Below are 23,629 nucleotides of genomic sequence, written 5' to 3'. Positions count from 1 at the left end.
TCGCTCTGGCAGGCCTCGATATCAACAATGCTGCACTTGCTCCGCGGCCCGAACCCCGATCCACAACCTCTGCCGCGCCTGTGTACGTACGTACATCCATACGTATGTAGGCACGTACGTGAATACACCAAAGACTGTCTATATATTTTCGGAGATATTCGTTAGCGTCTAGCCGTCGCGCGGACCCGCTTCGCTCTTCTTAGACTGAAATACGAAGCTTTCGTTGCCGCGATTGGTACCCTGGGGTGTCTATCAATTGCCCCAGTCAATTGTCGGCGGGACACCTTGGCTATCGATGAAAATTTCGAACAGAACTAGAATTTCGAAACTCCGTCGCGGGAGATGTGTTTACTTTAAGCAATCGTAGAGGAAAATAAAATTTATATTCCTGCCAATTTTTTAGGTTTTTTTTTTCTTTTTTTCACAGGTTCTCCGGAGCCGGATGATTTTATCTTCTTATCCTACTACCTCGAAATGTAATTACACGTTGGAGAATTGATTCCGTGCTTCAGGATGCCAGGAATTTTTATACCGCCAAGTAGTTTACGAGAATTACAATTTTTCAGTCTCGCTGAAACTTATCTTAGAACGTAAAATGATCCTTTGCCATTGCTTGTAATTAAAAAATTTCCCGGAAATTTGCAGAATTCCGGCTTACGTGTTAATACATCGTTCTATTTGGGCAACGTAAAAATGCCATTTGAAATTGCCGAATCGCATAAACGCTATTTCTCGTAGGGAGTTATGAGAAAGGGAAAACGGATATAGGTGTTCGTGGTCAGAGCTGCGAATAGGAGGCCGATAACACTTTTCCCGTTCACGGGAGCGTAAGATTGGGTACAGCCTCAATTCAACGTCGCTGTCAATACGACTACGTCGATATCTCGTCTTTACTTACCGTTGCGCGTAATTCTTCGAGCGAAAATACATGATACAGTGCATCGTGCATAGAAGCTCGATGTGCTTGGCAGGTCGTTAAAATAGTATTATTTTTATCCGATATTCCTTAAGCAACGACGGAACGAGCGATCTTGTGTTGGTTTGATACGTAGTTGGAGCTCTTGTACTCTCTTGCGACATTAATAAATTGATCGTCGTCTCTAACTTCCGCAAATTGGTCATTATACCTCGCATCGGCTCCTGTGTTACAGGGTAAAAGAAGAAGGTAAAAAAACGCGACACTCCTGCCGGCCAGCTACAAATTAATTGTCCGTTATGCCCCACTTAAACACCGCAAGAGAGGGAAAAAAACATCTATAGAGCGTAAGAGTATAAATGTAATGCGGAGAAGGGTGCGAGGAAAAGAAGCCGTCTACTCGGCCAACCTCGCGAAATTTTATTATCCTCGCCGTCGCCCTGCTGGAGATACTTTTTGTTTACTTTTTGCTTTTTGCCTTTTGTTTTACCTTTCATGCAAATGGGTTCTCCAAATTACCAAGCTAGACTCCTCGACGACCCGCATCCGCTGCACGATATACATAATTAATTAGCGTATTAACGAAGACAAGGTGCGGGGAGATCCCGAAGGTCTTCGTGAAACTCGCCCATCCATCTCGCACGTAATTGACTGCGATTTAAGAGGATCGGTGATGAGCAAGGCAAGTTTTTTTTTTTTTTTTTTTATGACTCAAGATACGTTCCAAAACACTTGACTAGGCTTATGGCCACGTTGGTCATCAGCGATTAGTTACAGCTGGTTTGAAAAGATATCACGATTTTTCAGCGAACAAATATCCTTCCATCGAATCCGCGGTGTATTTTCCCAATTTGTCAATGTCGACACGTACAATATTGGTCCCTTCAATCCGACGACCGATGGAATTCCTGTCGTAATATAATTGTCACTGGAGTCTGCAGGCTTGCGCGGTGTTGACTGACGTGTATGCGATACATGCAACGTCCGCGACGCAAACACGGACAACCTGCACCCACGTTTATACGGAGTATTCGACGAGTCGCGCAGACCTCGTTGAAACTGACTTTCCGAGAGGTCAAATTAATACCAGACTGTGTATCTTGGCCGGCGAAAAGGAGGCGTTGATTTTTACGAAACTCTTTTGCAAGATAATCAGGCCTGCGATCTATAAATATGAGTAAAAAAGGTGAGAGGGTGTGAAATCGGTAGGTGCGAAAACGTGTCATTTGATTTTACATCCGAACTGCAGGCTCGCCAGTTTTCGATGTGTCGATTTGCCCGAATAACCGAAAAGCGAGCAGACACAACGGGTCGTTGGACTATAGTTTCATTTTCACGGACTGCGTGTCGCGTTGAATTAATCATACAGTTCGTAAATTGATAATTACGTCGGTTCGTGCTGGTTATATGTATCATAGAAATGCCGGGACGATTTCCGTTAACAAGCGAGATGGAGAGAAAGAGGGAGAGAGATAAATTGACGGAGTGTTATAATAATTCACTTATACGAATGCAATGAACGGTGCTTGACGGGTATTTATTCAATTGTATTAACGTACTGTTGGTCTGTTCAGTTTAAGATACGCGTACAAGGCAAGTGATTTCCGTCACGTCGGAAATAAATTCGACGCTAAAAACAATGGGATCCAATATCGCAGTGCGATAACATAAGAGTATCGTGAAACCGAACAGACAAACTGTAATTGAGGATAGCAATAAAATGACGTACTCGTATAAACGACTCGGTATAATATTGCCATCATCATTGCCCTTGAACATTATTTTTCCTGATGTGCTCCTTGATTAGTCTCGCCATGATCGAGAGGCCCTGGAAAAAAACCATTGATTATACGCGTACGGTGTCACGTAGCAATGTGGTAATATAATATTGTACCTTGTCAACTTTTTCCGGAGAAGCGTAGCTGTAGCTGAGCCTCACATGCTGGTCGGGATCTTTGATGTCTTCGTTGAAAGCGTGACCGGGAAGAACCAGAACACCATTTGCGACGAATTGCTCCATTACCAGATCGAAGACGTTGTCGATCGACTTGACTTTGATCCATATGAACATGCCTCCCTCGGGAACTGACCACTCGGCCAGCCCTGTGGAATCGAAAATGGACGGGCGTGACGTTTCGATACATCGCCAATGAACCTTGGGCGTATAAGTATTATAGGTACTGTACGTAGACAGCAGTTTACCAGTAAGATGCTTTTCAACGAGAGACACCATCATGTCCCTCTTTTTTCTGTAAAAGCTTTGAACTTCTCCCAGGTGCTGCTCGAACCTTTCCGGACCCCACGTGTTCAGCAGCTTGTAGACCAGCATCTTAAATACATATCAGTTTTTGCAATCGCGTCAATCCAACTCTGACAAGACCGGAGAGATCAAAGGCAGGCCTTGTCTTTGGTTCCGTCAAGGAGTGTAAGGTTTCAAGAGATACCAAAAAGACGTGAAATAAAAATCGAAAAATTTTCACCTGAGACAAAGAGGAAGTGTGAAGCGTCCCGCTGGTAATGTGCATGGTTATTTGCCTGATGACATCCTTGTGGGCGGTCAAAATTCCGATGCGAATTCCGGCGCTCAAGATTTTGCTGAAGGAGTCCACCCTCATTACCCGACCGTCGGTATCCATGGAGAAGAAACTGGTGGGCCGGTGCTCGAGGAAGTTGACGAAGTAGTAGGCATCATCCTCGAGTATCAGGAAATCGTACTTCTGGGCGAGAGCGTAAACCTCGCGCCTACGTTCCTCGGAGAGAACAGCTCCGGTCGGATTAGAACCCGTCGGATTGACGCTGAGTAGCTGTAATGCGGAAGAACGAACATATTTCATGGGTTTCCGCTCCGCCTCGCCGTCGACCTTGAACCAACCTTTGGCTTTGGAAGGCCATCCCTCATCCTCGCCTCGCAGACTTGACGGATCTTGTCCGGCACGATGCCCTCGGCGTCCTGCTCGATTCCGATGAACTCCGGCGCCAAGGGGTCGAGCTGTAGCGGGAAAAAAAGGGGGAAAATTTTTCTACCCCCAATTCCCGGGACCCCCCTCATACGCGACGCTTCGCGACGCGAGGATTAGAGTGCCGACGGGCTGACACGGCCCGTTAAATCACGCGGAAAAGCCTAATCGAGAAAGTGCCCAAGTTTCTTTGAGCTGCCCGGATTCCCGGCCCGTGCTCGGAAAAGGCGAGTCTCCGCATCTCCCGGTTTCATCGTAATAAAATCGTGACGGTATTTTTTCTTCATTTTCTCCGGACCATATCGCTAGACTTGACGGCGGTGCTGATCCGCTGCGGTATGTTTGATTAATAAACGTATTAACGTGGTTTAGGACTCCGCAGGGGATGAAGGGTGCGCTGAAACCCCTCGCGCATAATTGTTAGCCGCCCTACTTAAACCGACGGGCTACAGAATTCCCGTCGTAATCTTATTACGCTGGTCTGAATTCGTGCGTGTAACTTCGCGGGTAAATGTCCGAACACGAAACGCGTTTAGCAACATTCACGGTCCGAGAAAATTGCCTTGAATTACACTATTAGGAGAGGTAGCTCTATTCGACTTGATACGTGTAACCGCATATTGCTGGTTCTGTTTCAGCGCACGTGTGTAGCTCCCGATAAAGTAAAGAAAAATACGCGCAGCGTAATTGGCCGTGACCGGAATTGCATAGGTGAACTAATGAAACTTTCAATCTAACGATAAAACCGAAGCATATACTTTTTTTTTTTTTTGACCGAACAAAAGCACCGACAGATGTAGCTCAATTAAAATCTCTCCCGGATCGATGATCAGAGGTTGTGCAACGAATTTCGTAGCCTCGGTTTTATCTGGGTCGCACTAATCACATCTCATTGTGAATACCGCGATTACTTTAATCAGCGCAAGCTCGAAAAGCTTCGCCCCGGAACGTGAAAGTCGCAAGTGATAAGACCGCAAGATCGTGTCTCAGTCAAAGCTGAATAACTTATTTCCGCATGGTGGGATTAATTAAAATTCATCTTTAATTTTCGCGCTCCGCACTCCCTCTGACGATCATTAAATCCAGCGAACACGGACTTTTCCACTCCCTGATCAATTCCAATCCGCTTTTACTTCTATCCATCTATCGCGCGATCATTTGCACCCCGGACTGACTGTAGACAGTGGCGAACCAAATCGGTTGAGAAAAATAGCGGCGCTGCAGGAGAATCGGCTCGAACCCTTGACACCTCGCAAAACGTGTCACGCGCCATTTCACCCCCAGGATTTATCGACCGACCGACGGGCCGTGCTTCGTCGAATTTCGTATTCATCCCCCCGGAAAGAGCCTTCTTTTACATTTCTTAGCCCTCCTCGTCCCGGAAAAATAATATCTGGGCCGTCTCTTACCGCCCCCAGAGTCCCGGTGTAGGCCGGGACCTGAACCATCACGGCGTCGCCCTCGTCGAGGAAATGCTCAAGGATCCTACTGCAGGCTTCCTGAGACCCCGTCGTCACGAGCACTTCCCAATCATCCCGGGGGGGTGAGTGCCATCTGTTTTGAAGATCTCGCCAAAGCTTCATCAGCGGAGGATACCTGCGGAGTGAACGAACGAATCAACCGCTCGGCGATCGATGAGCGATGTAAAAATTTAAACACCCCCCCGAGGTGCCGTACTCGGAAGTGTGAAATACGTGCTCACCCCTCTGTATGACCGTACTGCAGAGCCACGTCGAGATCCTTTCCCGTCAGCTTGTGCCGCGTTCCGTCTTTGTACGTCACGTCTATCTCCTGAAACGGAAACGTCTCGGTGTTCGGCAGTCCGCCAGCGAAGGGTATGAGATCTGGATTCGCCATGTAGATTCCGCCTGTAAATGGGTAGATTTTTTTTTTCATGCCATTTGGGTATTAATTTGTCGGTTTGTTGGACTTTTAAGCTATTAAACGATTTTTGCCAATCTGTTGTACGATTCGATTACTCGATCGCGTGAGATTTCATACATTTGAAGTACTGGTTATATAAATTTCAACATCCTTATCTATCGACTCTAGAGATAATTATTGTATCAATTGTGATATCCAATGAAACATCACGCACGTAACATTCGCTGTTTACGGAATTTGAGAAATTTTTTAGCTTATGGTGTTATTAATTGAGAACTTAGGCGTGATGTTCATTAATTCATGGTCGGATGAATTACTCTTATACTCGTTGCTAAGTCCAATTACGATACTTGCGATTATCGGAAAAAAACAGCACCGATAACCAGAAAGCTGAACAGACTGTACTTCAAATGTATCGCTTTTTATTCACGTTGCTTTTTGATTACGGAACCTAAATTTTCGCGATTTTGTGTAAGAAACAGCAGAGTATGAAGTACAAAAAAAAAAAAATAGATGTGACATGTATACGTACTCATCTGACGAATTAGATTGGACTTCCTTCTCGCAGACCTTTTACTGATAAACTTTGAGTAATCCATTACACGAGTGGAATATTGCCTGAAACTTGTTCGAAACATATGACGATGAAACTTCAATTTAACTCACGTCGATCACCGCGGGCTAACAAGTATAGATCAACAATTATAAGCAGAAGCAGAGCGAGAGCTTGACGGTGAACCCACCACGTGGTAATACTATAAATCCGACGACGACTCTCGGCTAACTTATGAATTTAGAGATAACGTGCCATAGGTCGGTGCTGATAACGGAAGAAGTTCTCATTCTCAAGCTTCACGCATGATTTGTCTCGGATGTACGAAAGCGAGTAGAACACATTTGTAGGTACACAGACTGTGAAGCATCGCAATTCTCGCCAGACACGCTGACTGCACACTCACGAAAAAGTCGGAGGAAATCGAATGAGTTTAAATAAAAGTATGGCGGTTACTGCAAATGGCAAGCTTTGAGTTTGGAAGATTCACAAATCCATGACCGATTGACGGTACATCCGAATGAATGTTATCAGTTCCACGGTTTGTCGACGAATAAGTCTCAATTTCCGAGCGAAACTGATGTGTTGATTTCAGAGCAGCATCAACCCTTCGTCTGCAAACGTTTCTTCGGCACCTCCCGTCTGTAAATCTGGGTCTTTCACGTCCCGGCGTTTTTTCGCCCCGTTAATACATTTAAAAAATTCTTCGAACTTCTCATTCCTTACGTTCACTCATGCAAGAAACACGTTAAAAGCAGAAAAAAATTCACTCACCTGCAAGTTTGGTATGCGCCGTTTGTAAACCTGGGCCTCGTGTCCGCTGCAGATTTGATCTGCTCATAGCAGCTGGTCAAAAGGGTCCTACATAACTTTTTTCAGGTGGAGGTAGCAGCGACCTCCCTTCCCTTCTTAGAAAATTGTTAATTGAAAAAGTAACGTCATTTTTTTTTCTCTTCTTTTCTTTCTCTTCAAAAACATTAACTATTTTCTTAATTGCGCATATTTTTCTGTGAACTGGTAAATTTATTCGCATTCAACCGTTTTGGAAAACGAACTAATTTACACAACGCATCCATTCGGATATTATATGGGCGCAGAGACTGAAATTTAAATTTTTAAACTGTTATCGAATGACGCGGCATTGAATGTGTCACTTCCTTTTTTTTAAATAATTTATACCGGCTGTATTTCGAGCGTCCGATAAACGAATTGTTTCCCTGTACGTCCGACGCGATAGCCTGCGCTCAAGAGATAGATAGTTTCGACTTCTGAACCCATTGAAAATAGCACAACATATGCAAAACGGTGTGCGGGGTACGTCGCGAGCGTTATGTTCGCAATAAAGTTGGCGATAAACGAGGAATTGAAAAATAGGATTACGACCCTGTCCGTAAGCTCAAGAAAGGAGCTTTGTGCGGGATTTTCTTTACGAGCTTGAGATAACAGGGTGGCTTGCGCCGCGGATTCAAATCCTTCCACGGGCCATATCTGGGTATAAGAAAAAAATGTATAATCGCCCGAAATATTCGTGTTTTCACGTAGACACGCGAATTAGAGTGTCCAAAATGTAGAATATAAACGGTGGGCCTGAAAGAAGGAAAGAACGAAATGGGAGCGGAGGGGGAAAAAGCTCGAGCACGCGAAAACACGACGGACGTTATTACACGTCAAGCCTGCGCACAGGTGGTTCTTACCCTGGCCGGGTGACGGGGATGTAATCAATGCAGAACAGCTGACTGCCATCAACGTTAATACCGGCCTCAAGAAACCACCAGTTTGTAATATAAGACGGAGAGAATGCCTGCGCACAGTCTCTTCGCCACGATGCTCTCTCTAATTACTTCCGAGGATCGGGGATGCTCCAGCTCCTGCAGCAGGATCGCCCGCAGTCGAGAGGGTCCTTTCTGCGAGCAGCTTTCACAGCTTCGTTTCATTTATCCCAAAGCCTCGGATCCTCGCCCGGCAGAGAACGGAGAAAAGCCGCGCTTCCAAGGAAACAGGGTGTAAGCCCAGGGAGCGTGGTCCAGTTATTTAAAGGGACATGTAGCCGCGCGCTTCGTGCTCCTCTTGCCTCTTTTCCCTTTTTCGTCTTGCTCTCTAGTTAAATTTTTTCTCCTTTTACTCCGCTCCTCCTACTCTTTCAATTACAGCGGGCCCTGGATACATGGCCCTGCCGCGGGGCCTGAGGTGACGAAAATTATCTGAAATTGCAAGCTGCTAATCGCTCCCATTGCTCGTGTTGGAAACGGGAGCCGTGCGCAGTGCGGGATGACAAGTGTTGTCAACCGTACGGTCAGGAGCGTATTTGTATATTAATTTCGCCACCTCTGCGGACATACGGTCCAGTTCTTCGACCGTACGCTAATTTTGCGGTCCTGGAAAAATTCTGGGAATTTAAATCATTTTTTAGCTAACCTCAGATATATCGCAAAAGAATTAAGTAGGTACGGAAGTATAAAGAAACTGTCCTAATAATTCACATTTCTGATTGTATGTTTTTAATTATTGATTCAAAAATAAAGAAAATAATGTTTTCTCCAAGCCTCCAGCAACTGCTTTGTATAATTGAAAAATTCACAATCTTTATCGCTAGTTTTAAATATTCTTGAACGTAAAAATGTCAATATCGTGGTTAAAACCTGTCTGGCCCTTGAGAAAAAAAAGCACAATCGTGATAATTGTACGACCATAAAATATAAACACCAAATATGTGCTCCGCGAAATTTTTCTACGGTCCTAAAAATTTCGAAACACGGTCCATTTTCACTTTGATTACGACCTGTTGCCATTAGAGGGTTGGCAGTGCTGGGGGTGAGCGAGCTGAGGGGATGCCACATTTGTGTGCGCGTGTGTGTGTGAGGGGCCTTACTCGCATGGCCTTATGGATTGAATTATTTCATGTATGGTAAAAGTATACTTTTCAACCCTTCAAATAAAAAAGAAGGCAGGGTCTAAGCCGATTACTTGGCGTGTATCGACGACAAATTTTTATTCAACTTTTCCTTTTTTTTCACCCCCAATTCTCATGCTTCCGTAGCGCGTCTCTTTAACGCGATAATGGCATTGAAACCAGCAAGTCCGAACTCATCGGCGTATTCAGGCCGCATTAAAGTCTTAAAAATTAGAAGATTATTTCCATGTCAAAGGTATATTGTAGGTTTATTTTCAACCGTTAAGCTGTAAATTTAAATTATCCCAAACTCAGTTCAATACCGAAACAACAGCGTTTCTGCATGCGCGAAATTATCGCACCGTGCAAATTATAATTGCATTCGACAACGCGTAACACTTTCGAATGACAGTAATTGACAAATTACCCCCGTCGTCGGTTAGTAAACTTATAACACGATCCTACATCATTTGAAAATCACATCCCGATCGGATTTAAATGAGACTTTAATCGTTATACAATTCAATCTCGAGTCCATAAAGTTATTGTAATAAAGTAACACCTTATCGCCTGCGATAATCGTTTCATCGAAGAAACATCTTAAGAAACGATAAAATATTCGTGTGAATTTTCTTCTCGAAATGTTTTTGTTTTGTTTCAATTATTCATTTATTTTCTTCTATATAATTTCATCATCGATTTCCTCATTTTACAACAGTTTATACCATAACTATATTATACAAGTTATAACATATCTCACTGAAATAATATATGTACAAAAGGAAACTTAACTTGTTATATCTTCCTTACTAATCACATTATGTATCGTTTCTACCAACACGTTTAACGTAGATATAATTTATTGATCGTCATCTAGTTCAGCATCTTTTCTATGCTCAGTGAGGGATGATAAAGTCTATTGCAGTTTGCGAAAAGGCATAAGGAACACATATTACTGTTTTTCTTTTACAGGCAACGATAGCCGAGCAAGTAAAGTGATGACACGAAGAAACGTGAAGTTTTCGAATAACATTTCATCCAGTATTGCCGCAATTTTTGGCACAGAGTATAAGGAGGCAATACAATAAGACGTATTGTTACACAAGTCGTAAAGTTTAAAAAAATAAACTAAATATCTGCGTACGTATTTATGTAATATCTGTACATAATTCAGACGTTATAATAAGCTAATGCAACTGTACAATTTTTAACGATAATTGTCTACTTGAAATTGAAAGTCTAAAGTTGCGTAACTTGACTCGTTATTAAATGTACTCGTACGTATGTAATATCAAACTACACGTACAGTCTAGCGCCGGAGAGTAGAAAAATTATAAAAGTACGAAGATCTACAAGATTATTAACGACACGTATAATTTTACGTGTCAAGCTGTAGCTACACTTTCAACCGCACCAACAATCGCGGGACGAGCAATTTTCAAGCAAACATTTGAAATTCAACAAAGCTGCGAGTTTCAAATTTGAGTATTCCAATTCCTTTTCTTCTATAATTACAACCTTTCCCCGCGTTAAGAAAAATACATCTTTACTTCTTTCGAATAACTCTAGTGATCGTTACATGTTGACGATCAATTGTGTACCTTTTGAGATGAGAAACTAGAATTTGACTGACATTGAATTTCCTGTATACCTGTTACGATTATCTTTGATTTGTCTCACGATGCCCTCAATCGCATAGTTTTTCATTATTGCTTACCCACTCAGGATCTGACAACTTTACAACGCCAGATTTCAAGCATTGTTGAAAACATCAGGTTTTGTAATTAATTTTAACTTGATATTTATAAAAAGTCCGATATCCTGTCTCCACTATTCCAAACCCAACTTAACATTTCTTGAAATTAATTTATATATAATACATTTATATATATATGTGTGTGTGTGTGTGTGTGTGTGTGGGCTATAACTGATCAGATATAAAACGTACATGACCGACGATTCCGGAAAAAAAAAAGTTCAGTTGGATACTTTCGAAATTACTGTGCAAATTGAAACGATGAATATTTTTTTTAACGTGCTTAAAACTATACAACATACGTACTATATATATATGCGTGCGTGTACAATATAATTATTATTCTTTTAATCAGAGGCCACTCGCGTTATAAAACAATATAATATATAATACTTTTCGAATAGAATTGTGCGTGTAACAATGCGTCAACCATGTGGCAATAATAAATATACAACTTATAATATCATTTATTTATTATCTTTTAAAAAAATTCGTTTCATCATAACAAAACGATCATCGTCATAATTAATTTTCAACAACTGTCGAAATATACGTAATACCTATACATAAATAATATAGATATTACAGATATACAAACATATACTGTGTGTATTATATGTATAGGTATATGGGTATATATCTGTCACATAGACGTAACAGATGATATTAATACAAATATAATTGTGTCTTGCCACAAGTATGGAACTAGGTTCGTATATCACGAAGGGCGAGTTAACTTGGCGAGTTTATAAACATTGAACTTACTGCCAGTCCTTGACCAAATTGGTACTGTGATATTTTCATGGAAAACGAGGCGAGGCTCATCCAATTTTCATACATCCGTTAATCTCATACCCCCATAGTCAAAAACAAAAAAACCTTATAAAAAATATTGGGCTAGTGTAGTCGTAAACCGATATATTCTGCAATTAACAATGACTTACATGCTATGTTTTCGTGTTTAAATAAATTCCCGTAGCATTTAGCCGGTGGTTTTATATCATTTGTTAGTTTTTTTTTTTTTTTAATTTTTTTATACCTTTTATTTTTGAAGACTGACAAACGGGGCGAGGATCAGAATTGAAATTCAATTATACACGGATGAATTTCAGGTTTCAATTTGAAGAATCATATAGTTAACGAGGTATACGTATCTTGAAAACAGGCTCTGTTTCTCAGAAAAGTACAAGTTTTGCAGTTTTCGTTAAATTAATTTTTCCCACTTTGCTGTTACTCGCAATTCCGATTACATAAGAACAAAAATCCTGGACATTGACCATTGACTTTCATTTCGTATCGAGAGTTTCCAAAAAAAAAATAAAAATTTTATACAGTAAGGTATAAAGGGAGATCTTGTGAATTTTCAAATTTAGCGCAAATAACAGCGAATAGTGGCGTTGCAAAATATATTTTCCGAAGAATTAGATCAGTCCGTTTCGAAGATGCGAATATACGACCTTAAACGATGGAAGATGTGCTGTATACAAAAAGGCACGAAGAAAAGTAGTTTCATTTTTTGCATTCTTTCTTTCTTTTTTTTTTTTTTTTGTTTTGCTTTGCTTTTTTTTTCATCTAATGCATTTGTCGACGTACGCTATATATATAATATAGGAGAGTGATCGAGTAAATATGCTAACTATAATTTACATACGACATAACATATACAGAACAATATACTCTCTCTTTATTTTTCAGCTTCAACACTTTTATTCTTCTCATTTCCTTGCATATAATTTTATTTGATTTCACCCTTTCCTATCTTTCTTATTTAGTATTACGTTTTTATTTCCTACTATATTTTATCCCACACCATATTTATATACATATGGATATTATACAGTATTTGATTGTTACATTTGGCAATTCGGTATCAATCGCAATTTACGAAAGTCAAGACGCGACTTTTATAACAACAATAACATAATACTCCATTGCGTATAATCTATCGTTTATTCTCATGTTTTCCTTATATTTTTTACACTCTTTCGATTATTCATCTCGGTTGGTTCACCCTGATTATAGGATTAATCTATTTAGAACACGATTCGCACGGTTGAGAAACGGAGAACGAAAAGCAAACACAAATAATCCGTTCCTGTGATTTCGAGCGAGGAATTGACGAGGAGCAAAAAATAAAAAAATAAAAAACTTCAACAACGAAAGAAAAATGAAGAGGATAATTGTTTTCACGAGTGATAAGCAAGTTTTCGAAAGTTCAAATTTCGAAAAGTGTGCAACGTTGGCCCGTTAGAAAATTTTGTACAGATTACGAGAAAGTCATATAAATTCGTCAGAGTATCCGCAGTCGAACGTTTCTCGTTTTCATTTTATATCTAGATGTAGGTATACTGTGTAGGTGTACGAGGACATCGGACATTCCTGATTTTTTAACTTAAAAGTTAAAAATTTTTCTATCCTTTCTTCCATACGTGAGATAATAACAAGTGAATTTACCGTTCACGTTTTCTAGGCCAGGCCAATTAATTGAGCATGCTTCTATGTGTGTTTTTTTGTACGTGTTCAATGTCTACAACATATATATTATGCGTATGCGCGACGATGACAGCGAGATGCGAAAGACACGTTTCTTTCCGTTCCTTCTTTTTTGCAGACCTACATTACGAGGGCAAAAATAAATCACGCAAATTCCGCTGAGCTGTAAGACGGTGAGTTTCGAATCGCGCGGTATATATCTATGCATAACGCGTATTAATAGTACATGTTTCAGATATGGCGTGTACACACAATGTGGTGGTGGCAGACTCTTAGGTTGGCGCGACGACTCGAGAAGGCCGTGCGAAATATGCGCGCGAAAACTTTGCACAGCTTGCGCACAGCTTGCGCGAATATACATACCTATGTATAATATATTGCAAGTAGGAAAATTAATTCCAAATTTCAATTTCCAGGATATGCGATCTGATGCAGCGAAATTTACACCTTCATACGATGGTGGTCGTAATGAAGTTGCGGTTTATTACATGGATTACAAGTATTCTCAGTTATTTTATCGCAATTTCGTCGATATGGCAAATTGAAGATCTGAAATCACTTTGGGGTGAAAAAAAAGTTTATTAAAATTATAGAATATTGGCGATGAATAAGGTGAGACTCGCGTATTTTAGAGGTATGATTTTTATCTTCTTTCGGTTTGCTTGATTCCTGCGTGTTTCCTTTTTTCTTAGTATTTCTGATTGTTTTGCTTAGTTACAATTGTCGCGTTTTCGATTTTCGGATTAATTAACGTTATATGACTAAATTAATTTCACATTTTTATAAATATTTACACCTAACTACACGTTTTACAATAGTATTATCATTATCGTTCAAACATATCTCACTATAGAACAATAGTTTTCTTTTCATATAATATATCTCTGTTTCTCACTTTGAGTTTTACACGTATATAATACAAAAAAAAATTCATAAACGGAAATGAAAATATTAGGACAGAGAGAGCCAATCATCGACTCGTTAAACCTGATCTCGAATTAATCCTAAAACAATCACATCTTTCGCGTTTTCAAAATTTTACGAACAATTCCTTGACCAGTGAAACAAAACTATTAAAAGAAAAAAGAAACGTGAAAAATCTTGCAATATTCGCGACGCAATCTGTCCGCGACCCCGCGTTCAGGTCAGAGATCAGCTTGAAGATTATCGGATGATGAAATCGAGAGTTTGGAATGTCGAATCGTGTGGTTGGACTCTCTGATGTAAACAGTACATAGTACCTACTATACGAAGAGTTACAGACACATACAGTTATACACCCAATTTACAAGATACACAAATAGATCCAATATACGGTACATTCATATATGTATAACGTATATGTACATATTCATCCGAGTTAATACGCTGCTGCAGGTACCTCCATGTGTATAATATGCTTGCGGTTACATATGTCTATACGAATGTGTGTATATATATATATATATATTCTGTGCTTTACATACGCATATACGTTGTGTATTTACATTATAATAATAATAATACGCGAATCGCCGTTCATTACGTACGTTATACGATTGTGCATTCCAACACTTCTTGCGCAATTTCTTCTTTTTTTTTTTAACACGGATTGAAACTTACGATTTACATAATTACACGATTTACACTGACCGCTATAGTTGTTTCATTGAAATCATACATTAAGGAATCGACACAACTCTCTATACGTGTTTCATTGCGTTTGTAATATACTTTAGCTATATGGGAATTATTTTTTATTAGTACGTTATATCATATTACTTTTTACTTTCTATATTACACGTCATGTATACATGTATATGTATATCATACGTATCGTGTGTGTATATATATATATTATTATATAGTTAGATATATATATATTATATGTCATGTATCGAATTTTCATTATTATTATTATTATCTAAAAAAATTATAAATAGGCTACCGTATCAGCCCAACCTGGGAGTTTACGGCTTTGATTATCATCACGTTTGTACAAAAATAATTACTTATTTCCATATTATAGTGATTTGTTTTCTTTTGTTTTTCATATTAATATTATCAATATTATTACTTTTATTCTCGTTTCTCCCCATCCTAAACAAGTTTATTCTTACATTTATATATTACACACCATCAATTCATTTATTGCAGGAATATTTCGTCGTGTTATATCAAGTGTCTGTTTGTATTTGTGTTGGATCCGATGCCCGATCAATGCACTCTCTTTCTTTCGGAACAACAGCTTTTTCGAAATTCAAACGTTTTCACCGATCTTCTTTCAAGGAAATTTCATATTGCGGTAAAATTGTTGCTGACTTTAAATGCGGTGTCGATGGATTACACGGGGAAAGAAAGAAACAATTTAAATTTAAAAAAAGAAATACCTTTACAAGTTGGCTTTTGAATTTCCCGTAACGTATAACGTGCCTTGTACACATTATACCCAACTATAAATATAACACGCAGCGAGATGCATACATAATATTATAAAAGGTGGAACACGCAAGTCGTAAGCTGCTAATGGATCGCGGGGAAAGTTTAGCGATGTGTTCAGGAGGGAATTTATGTGCATCAATAACAGACCAGACAGTCGATGGAACGGGAGGCGTAAAATCTGCGGATCATACGCCCTATTTCCTATTTCATAATTTTCTTTTCCTTTTTTCTTATCATTATTATTCTTTGTTCGTTTTTCGAAAGTTAGGGGAGCGAAAATGAACAACGCGGAGAACTTGGTGAAAATTTGTGCACAATGTAAGGGATTCGTTTGTCGCGGATGAAATTTATCGTTGTTATCAGCGCGGTATGTGTGGGAATCTATATAACAGACGGGAATTCCTATTCCGGATAGACGAGAGCACGGTCGCAATATCAAATATTTCCAATACCGAACAGCTCCTCACCCTTGGATTCCAACCGACGCGGAATCGCGTTGCGGGGGTTGAGAGGGTGGTAAGCCTTCTTAACCCAAGGACCGCATCGCCCCAATCCCAGAAGCTCTTTATGCTCCACCCGATGTCGGCATTATTGAAAATAGTTCCGGGACACCCGCGTCCGACTAGCCTCAGCCGAATTGTGCTTGCGCCAGTCGAACTTGTCGCGGTTATAACGGCTCGATTCCCTTCGTGCAAAAGTTGCGGGATTCCCACGCGTTCGACAATGCAAAGAAATTTTCAAGCGACGCGGGTGAAAAGTTGAGAATGAAAAAGAAAGAATTTAAATAATCACCTGTTAAAATGACAGAGCTGATTGTGAGAGCACGCGAATATTTTTCGCATAATTATGTGCACTTGCGTTTATGCGCGTGGATTGCAATGAGAAAAATTTCATTCGTTACAGTAACTAGAAAAATTGTTGGAATTACGAAAAACGTGGTACACGTAACAATTTTGCGCTATTGCCGATCTTTTTTTTGATAACTGCAACGCAAAATCAGCTTCTGAGGTTTACTATACTTTTTTAGTTAAACAAGGCTTTGACGTCAATTTATTCTTGCACAAGCATTAAATTTTTGCAACAGTTACAAGAAAATATAGTAACAGTGATCGTAATGAGAAAGAACAGTAACGGATAGTAGACTTTCCGGTAACAGCCATAAAAATAATTTTCGATTCTGGTAAAAAATGAAAATAGTTGAGGACTGAGCGTTAACCGAAACTAAAAATTTCTCTCAGTGTTGTGAATTATTCACGTGTTGCGACCTCATCGCAACGATTCAATCATCCGGGTATAGATAAATGAGAAAACCGGTGTTGGTGTGTCGCGTGTATCGCGTTAATTGCGTAATGTAATATTAGTGTACGGTTTATTGCATAGTAATGCTGTTTCATGGCGATTATTCAATTTTTCTCATTTTCTCCCCCCCCACATTTTTCAGCATTAACAAATTATCTTCACTTCGTTTCAATGCCGCTACGTATTACACATTATACAATATTATTTCGTTAGACAGTCTTGAACAACGACGCTAAATGATTATATATACAGTGAGGGTGGCCAAGTTTTCAAGAAAATCTTATTACGCGTGAAGTCGGGTGAAACTGTGGCTTAATCAACATATATACTTCTCTTTACGGACGAAACGAATTTACCCAAAGTATAAAGTCATTGTCGTTAATTCAATTCTTCGCCGAGCAACAACAAGGGATGTGTTTTTTATATCCGTCTTCTTTCTCGGCGTAACATAATCTGTGGTATTCCGGTAAATTTATCTCGAAGTTTCAATCATACGGGTAGCTACGTGATGAACATTTTTTCATCGGTACAGGCGGGTACTTTATAAAAAAAAAATACAAGCGTATATTTTCATACCTATAGTTTATTTTTAACCGAAGAAAGTTTTTTTCACCCCAGATAGCGGCTGTACGCATAGTTGGAAGAAAAATATATACCTATATGTATGCGTATAGAGCGTGGAATTTGTTCGGGCTGAATTCAATTAGCATTTACCCCTACAGGCCATCCCCACATATATGCGTATGTAATGTATGTAATGTATCTACACATATTATACGTATTTGAAAATATCCTGCAGGATCGAATTTACGTACAGTTAATGCAGGGAGGCGAAGTCTGCGACAATAGGGCGAAATTTTTCATAAAAAGGTAAAATAGCTTGAAAAAAGAAACAAATTTTTTTCCCATCAAAAATAACAATTGAAATATATATCTCTTTACCTCTCCGCCATTTGCGAGCGATACAATTTCGTCCGTCTGTCGTTCGTTTTCGTCCTACAATACCCTCCGGTTTTAATTTTTTTTCTACATCATTTTCTCTTCATCCCGAATATCTGAATTCAGGAAAACATGATCGCATCGATGTATCGTACATACCATGTGCCTGTGTATATATATATATATATATATATATATATATATATATATATATATATATACACGTAATACAAAAGAGGGGTAAATCGTGTGCGTCGTATCGACTGCGAGAGATATTGTACGTAGCCTAAATTCAACCCTGCGAATTGCCTGTGCACGAATAAATGTAATTAAAAAAGCGTCTCCTGGGACCAGGCGGGCGGCGCGGATGGCAGAGTTACCGGGGGCCGATGCCTCAGCTCTATCGGGGGTGTGTGAGGCGGCGACTCGGTGCTGTTGCTGCTGCTCGTCGTTGACGCCGTGGGCGGCGATCTGACAATATCAACGTCTTCCATTTCTTCCCAGTATTACACATTCTCTTCACATTGTTCATTACTTCAACGCTAATTTTCACGGGCGATTTTTCCCTCGTAAGATTCTCAATTTTATAATTAAACAACGAAGGGGGGTTGACCATACTGTGACGTTATTTAAAATCGTGCGCATTTGTGTTTTCACGTAGTTAGGCAGTTGGAACAGAAGTAACATTTTTGTATTACGTAATTGAGGGGAAACAGAATGAAAGTTTAATTTTTATTTCAAACTCTACTGCGCCCTAGTTAGAAAACAAAATTTAATTCGCACCTTGTTTCACATATGTAAATTGTGCGAGTAACTTCGAACGGCGAAGTCGAGTGTGTAGAAACGAAGCTGCGACGCGGAATGATCAACCCCCGAAACAAGGAGCTTCTTGCACGTTGAAAGAAAAGAATTTGAAAGACATGGAACGTAAAATACTCGGTATACCTCACCTCGGCGTCTCGACGGAAGCGCTGATCGTAAGGCAGGTTCTACAGGGTCTCGGAGGCGCGCTGGCTCGTCGCCTGGGCACGCAACCAGCGGCGCCGTCCCATCTTTCCGGTAGCTGTCTCCGCCTGGGTGGAACCCTCAGGAATCGTCGACAGCTCGGCCCCGGAGTGTCGGAGTCCGTCGAGAAGCCCGAGACCTCGTCCTCGGTGTCGAGGCACTCGCAGTCCTCCCGCATAACGTCGAGCTCTTCCTCGCCGAGGAAGACCGAATCCGAACCCAGTGACCTGGAGTCCGGGTCGGGCGGGTCGACGCTACCCATCGAAGCCAAGGGCGCCCGACGACCCGGGGGACCCATTCCCATCGCCCCGGCGTAGAGGCCAGCCTCGCTTCCGCACGGGGACATGTCGGGGGTCGGCTGGATCACCTGCAGCGTTTGGCAAAAGGAGAGGAGAGATTTATGGGGGGTGGGACGGTGGGGCGGAGGATCGAGAGACGGGGGCGAATTTTTCACCGTCCTAGATATTTCAGGGTCAAGTCGCGAACTTGAAAACATTGGGCAGCTTTGGAAATATATCGCATTTATCGAGTTGTATTATATTCGTAAGGTAATATCACACACGGAGGTCTCACTGAAAGCGCAAAAATGGAAAATACTCGAGCCGTTAATGAAAAAAGCTTGGTTATCGATTCATCGTTTCAAATCGCTTCAAAATTACGAAGAAAGATTAGTAGTTTCGCTTTCACTTTAGGATGGTTCGTTTTATTCTTAAGATTGTTTTCCAAGTTTTTGCCGAAAAGCTTATTTTTACAATTCAACCACTTTTAAGTGATTAATTTAGTTTTTCAACGTTGCTCTGTGTTGATTTTGAACAACCGATGGCAATAACGAATTGAATGTCAAATAAGAAACAGTCCTCTGAATAGCATGAATCGTTGTACAATTAAATGAAACGAATCGATTTCAAATCGTGTATCGGAATCAAAGGTTTTGTTAACGAATCCATTGTTTTCCGTCTTTACATGTTTAAAAAGATCTTCGTAGCTTACGAATATAATAATGTGACCCAATGTACGACTATTTCATAATGGAATGATTAAATTCCACGCGTTCCGGTACAAATTCTGCAATTTATCCTCTGTTCAATTAGAGTCCGTACATATGTTTGTACAACATTTGTATTAAACTGGTAAAAAGTCTGTAACTTGTCTCCATGAAAATCCTTGTAAATCATATGCGAATTTTACTCGTTTCACGTGAAATTTGTCAAACTTTTGTATGATTCGAGCAGAGTTTGCCAGAACTCACATTTATATAAGACAAACCTCGAACATGGTCGAATATTTTTCAAAGTGACGTGTGGTGTAAAATTTTTATCCGCCGGAACAAAACTCACATATAATTGTATGTACAAGGATTTTTATAATTTAGCTGATCTCTCTCAAACTGATATCTATACAAGACAAATCTCTGTAATTATACAAATTGGGCCACTATTGTAATGAAATGTCAATATCTCGTGAACAAACTCCAAATGCGGAAAATTTAATCAAATATAACTGGCTTATCCCGATTCGTAACAGCCCCGAACTGATTCAATTTCCCAGAAATTCTACAGTCTGAGCGTCGAAGCTATTTTACGAGGTACGTTTCGTACGAAGTATAACGAGGGAAAAAAGTTTGTGACGTGAAACTGCAGGACCGAGACTCGTGGACTCCGGATGATATTTCCGGCTTGATATCAACCGAAGCGGAAGTTCCACTCTGGCGCCTCACGGTGTATATTTATACCCTGGTTTTCTAACAAATTGTAGCGAGACGTACGTAAAGTTTGAGGGTGGGTAACTCAATTTAAGTTTCTTAACAATTTTTTATACGCCTATCTTGTACAGGGGAAGTTTTGGTCGGTTAGAATGAGATTAACCAAGTCAGGAGAAAATACCCTAGAATACGGATATTCAAAGCCAAGTATAATCTCTGAGCGAGAATATAGATTATAATTATTGGCCGAATTTTTTATTCTGAATTGAGAGATTTAGCAGAAGGATATCTATAGAGATACGAAGTATTCGGATTATCTTAACGACGTGGTTTTCTTAATTTTCTTCTTTTCTTTTCTTTCTCATAACGCGTTTAAATTCTCACCGCAATATTGCGACAAAATGGAACCAAAGCACGTTATTTGCACAGAGAGCAAAGCTTGCGGAATTTTTTTTTTCATCGCATTCCATGTTCCATGGGGACATTCTATACTGGGCTGTATACATATAAAGAGCGACTGGTCCACCGCTAGGAAATAGAGACAGAAATTCTCTTCGCGATGTTTTTAAACTTCTTAAATCCGAATGTCTGAAGGCGGGAATTTTTCAATAACAAATCCTCCGGATTGCAAAGTAGGTAAAAATCTGCTTTCAAGTTTACATTACACCAACACTGTGTCTCGGTTCGACGAGGATGTGGAATGTCGAAGCCTTATAACAATGTACACGCGTATCCTCGGTTATTTCATGGAAATATCAGATGGCCAATTTAACGTAGGACAAACCCGCCTGCGTTTATGCAATTTAGACTACACTTCAACAAAATCCGCCTACACTTCGACAACACGAATTACATCCTACCAATCGGTATTCGTCTCATTGTTCACGATCGACCGACTCCTCCACTCTCCACCGAATCGTCTAACCGTGAAACAAATGCCTATCTGTAAAATGTACACCGAGTTGCCGAAATGCAGGCGCTTCTCGTTAGATTGTGCTCCGAATTGCATAAACGCAGGCGCATTTATCTAATTACCCTGATTCGCCCACGAAATAGTATCCCTGAAGAAAAAAAAAAGCGAGAGGCTTATTCCTTCCGTCGAATAAGCTTCCCTTATCTTGTCCACCGATATAGATGTAAAGTGGAACCAGAAAATGGAGGGCTCACCTGGATGTCGATCGGGTAGTAGAGATCCCAGGGTTCGTCGTAAGCGGCGTGCCTGGGGAACCTAGAAGGCGGTGGAAGGCATGGCATCGTCATGGCGGATCCTCTTCGCTCGAGGTAGCTACTTGCCGTGCTGCTGCAGGTGACGGAACTGCAGCGACGATGATCGCCCGAAATTGCTAACCGTGGATGTCGCATCGGGGGCGCAAGAAGAGCGTCGTATCCGCCGCCTCCGCCGACCGACGCAAACCTCGGAACCGCGGCAGCGCGCGACGAGCTCGCCTGTGGAAGATATTACAAAGCCTTCGTGTATCTTGCCCGCTTTTTACTAAAAAATTTTCAAAACTCTCCCACCTCTCGTCGAGGAGGTTACTGCCGAGAAATTGTACCGACTGGCTGAGAATGAACTGGATTTACCTCGACGCACAAGGAGCGCCTCGGCCCGCGGTCCGGCCTTGGCGGTAACCTGGCGATCGCCTCCAAGGCTGCTGCAAGCGCCCTTTCCTCGGCCTCGGCTTCCGCCACGGCAGCCGCCGCAGCCGCCGTGAGTTGAGGGTCCTCGAGCTGCTTGCTGGACTTACATCTGCATCGAGGGGAGAAGAAGATAATTGGGAGAATATAACGAGCGTTTCTCTTCGTGCCGAGAGTTTTCCTGCGAAACTCACCACTCGTTGCGAACCCCAGAAGACAGGCAACGGAAGCTGACTTTTCAATACGCATGTAGGAATACAAGCGCAGCTCCGGTTGCCCATCCGCTGGAGTTGAGTGGAACGAAAATGTAGCTTCGGTCGGATGTGGTGACGTTTTGATTGGTTTCAGTCGGACAATCTCGATGCGTCGATCGATCGTTTACGGAATATTAAGAAGACGGGGTTCCCGTACCTGCTTTTATACACAACGAGTATGACCATCAGACCGAAGAATCCGCCGAGGGTAGCGGCGATGCGAACGCCGGTCATCACGTCGTAAGTCTTGTAGAACTCGATCTTGAGCTGTTCTCTTTCGCTGAGGGTCGGCGGCGGCTCTGGGACCGACGCCACCTTCGGTGATCCCATCGTCGTCGCCGACGGCCCCGTCGTCCCCGTCGCGTTGCTACCCACGCTCCCCATCCCTGGAAGTAAAAAATACAAAAGCACCGAATAAATAACGAGTAACAATCGACCTGGCGACGATTAGCAATTCCAAAATGAGCTATTGCGGGGAATGAATTCGGAGATGAGGCTAAGCGATCTGCAGCAGATGGTTCCAGGTCAATTGCGCGATTAAATGAGTACAGAAAACTTAGCGCAAGCTGTGAGGTTTTAGTTTTTTCACATCGAATCGATATACAGGAAAAAGTACAAGGAAAGAGGTCGCTCGAAATTAAATATCGCTCGGTTAGAATAGTGGGGTAATTTTTTTTTTTTTTTTGCCACCCAACGTGCTTTCCTGCCTTCCTGCAATAATGGACCAAGTTCCAAATGCAGGTCAAACGCGACTCGCAAACCGTCGTTGGAATCTTTGTCGTTGTCAAATCTCCTCCGGAGTCATTTCCAGCTACGTGGTTTACGAGTAACTGTAAAACGGCCGCGTACATCATCCGCAATAGTTAGAGTGTGCCGGAGAGCACTTGTCTATCGATCCTCGTTCCCATACATCCGCAAATGTAGA

General features: G+C 41.1%; 3 protein-coding genes across 9 annotated transcripts in view; all 3 read right to left on the bottom strand.

The window, feature by feature from the left end:
* The window catches only part of TpnT (Troponin T, skeletal muscle), an 82,516-nt gene that overhangs the window by 42,460 nt on the left and 16,427 nt on the right, over positions 1 to 23,629 (bottom strand). The gene's annotated exons all lie outside the window — the stretch shown is intronic.
* Positions 2,435 to 6,851, bottom strand: LOC124220852 (kynurenine/alpha-aminoadipate aminotransferase, mitochondrial). 2 transcript variants are annotated; one of them, XM_046630193.2, is made up of 9 exons: positions 6,424 to 6,850; positions 6,290 to 6,341; positions 5,576 to 5,741; positions 5,283 to 5,469; positions 3,789 to 3,905; positions 3,397 to 3,720; positions 3,119 to 3,245; positions 2,811 to 3,019; positions 2,435 to 2,744 (listed from the first exon to the last, which is right to left on the bottom strand). In XM_046630193.2, exons 2-9 carry the CDS (start codon positions 6,291 to 6,293, stop codon positions 2,679 to 2,681), a joined length of 1,200 nt encoding a protein of 399 aa, XP_046486149.1. In that variant the 5' UTR covers positions 6,294 to 6,341; positions 6,424 to 6,850; the 3' UTR covers positions 2,435 to 2,678. The 2 variants fall into 2 exon arrangements, with proteins under 2 accessions (XP_046486149.1, XP_046486148.1); XM_046630192.2 differs by having other exon boundaries at positions 6,290 to 6,851.
* LOC124221410 (uncharacterized) overlaps positions 18,308 to 23,629 on the bottom strand; it is a 99,871-nt gene continuing 94,549 nt past the window's right edge. For all 4 annotated transcript variants that reach the window (XM_046631389.2, XM_046631387.2, XM_046631386.2 and 1 more), the window contains exons 4-8: positions 22,862 to 23,090; positions 22,397 to 22,562; positions 21,983 to 22,261; positions 19,059 to 19,480; positions 18,308 to 18,579 (exon numbers count right to left, since the gene is read on the bottom strand). In XM_046631389.2, the coding sequence (XP_046487345.1) occupies positions 18,438 to 18,579; positions 19,059 to 19,480; positions 21,983 to 22,261; positions 22,397 to 22,562; positions 22,862 to 23,090 (1,238 nt within the window). In that variant the 3' untranslated portion in view covers positions 18,308 to 18,437. The remainder of the gene's footprint in view (positions 18,580 to 19,058; positions 19,481 to 21,982; positions 22,262 to 22,396; positions 22,563 to 22,861; positions 23,091 to 23,629) is intronic.

Source organism: Neodiprion pinetum, chromosome 6 (assembly GCF_021155775.2).
Source record: "Neodiprion pinetum isolate iyNeoPine1 chromosome 6, iyNeoPine1.2, whole genome shotgun sequence".
NCBI classification, from domain to species: Eukaryota; Metazoa; Arthropoda; class Insecta; order Hymenoptera; family Diprionidae; genus Neodiprion; species Neodiprion pinetum.
Note: the sequence above shows the minus strand (reverse complement) of the source record. Positions and strands in the feature narration are given on the sequence as shown.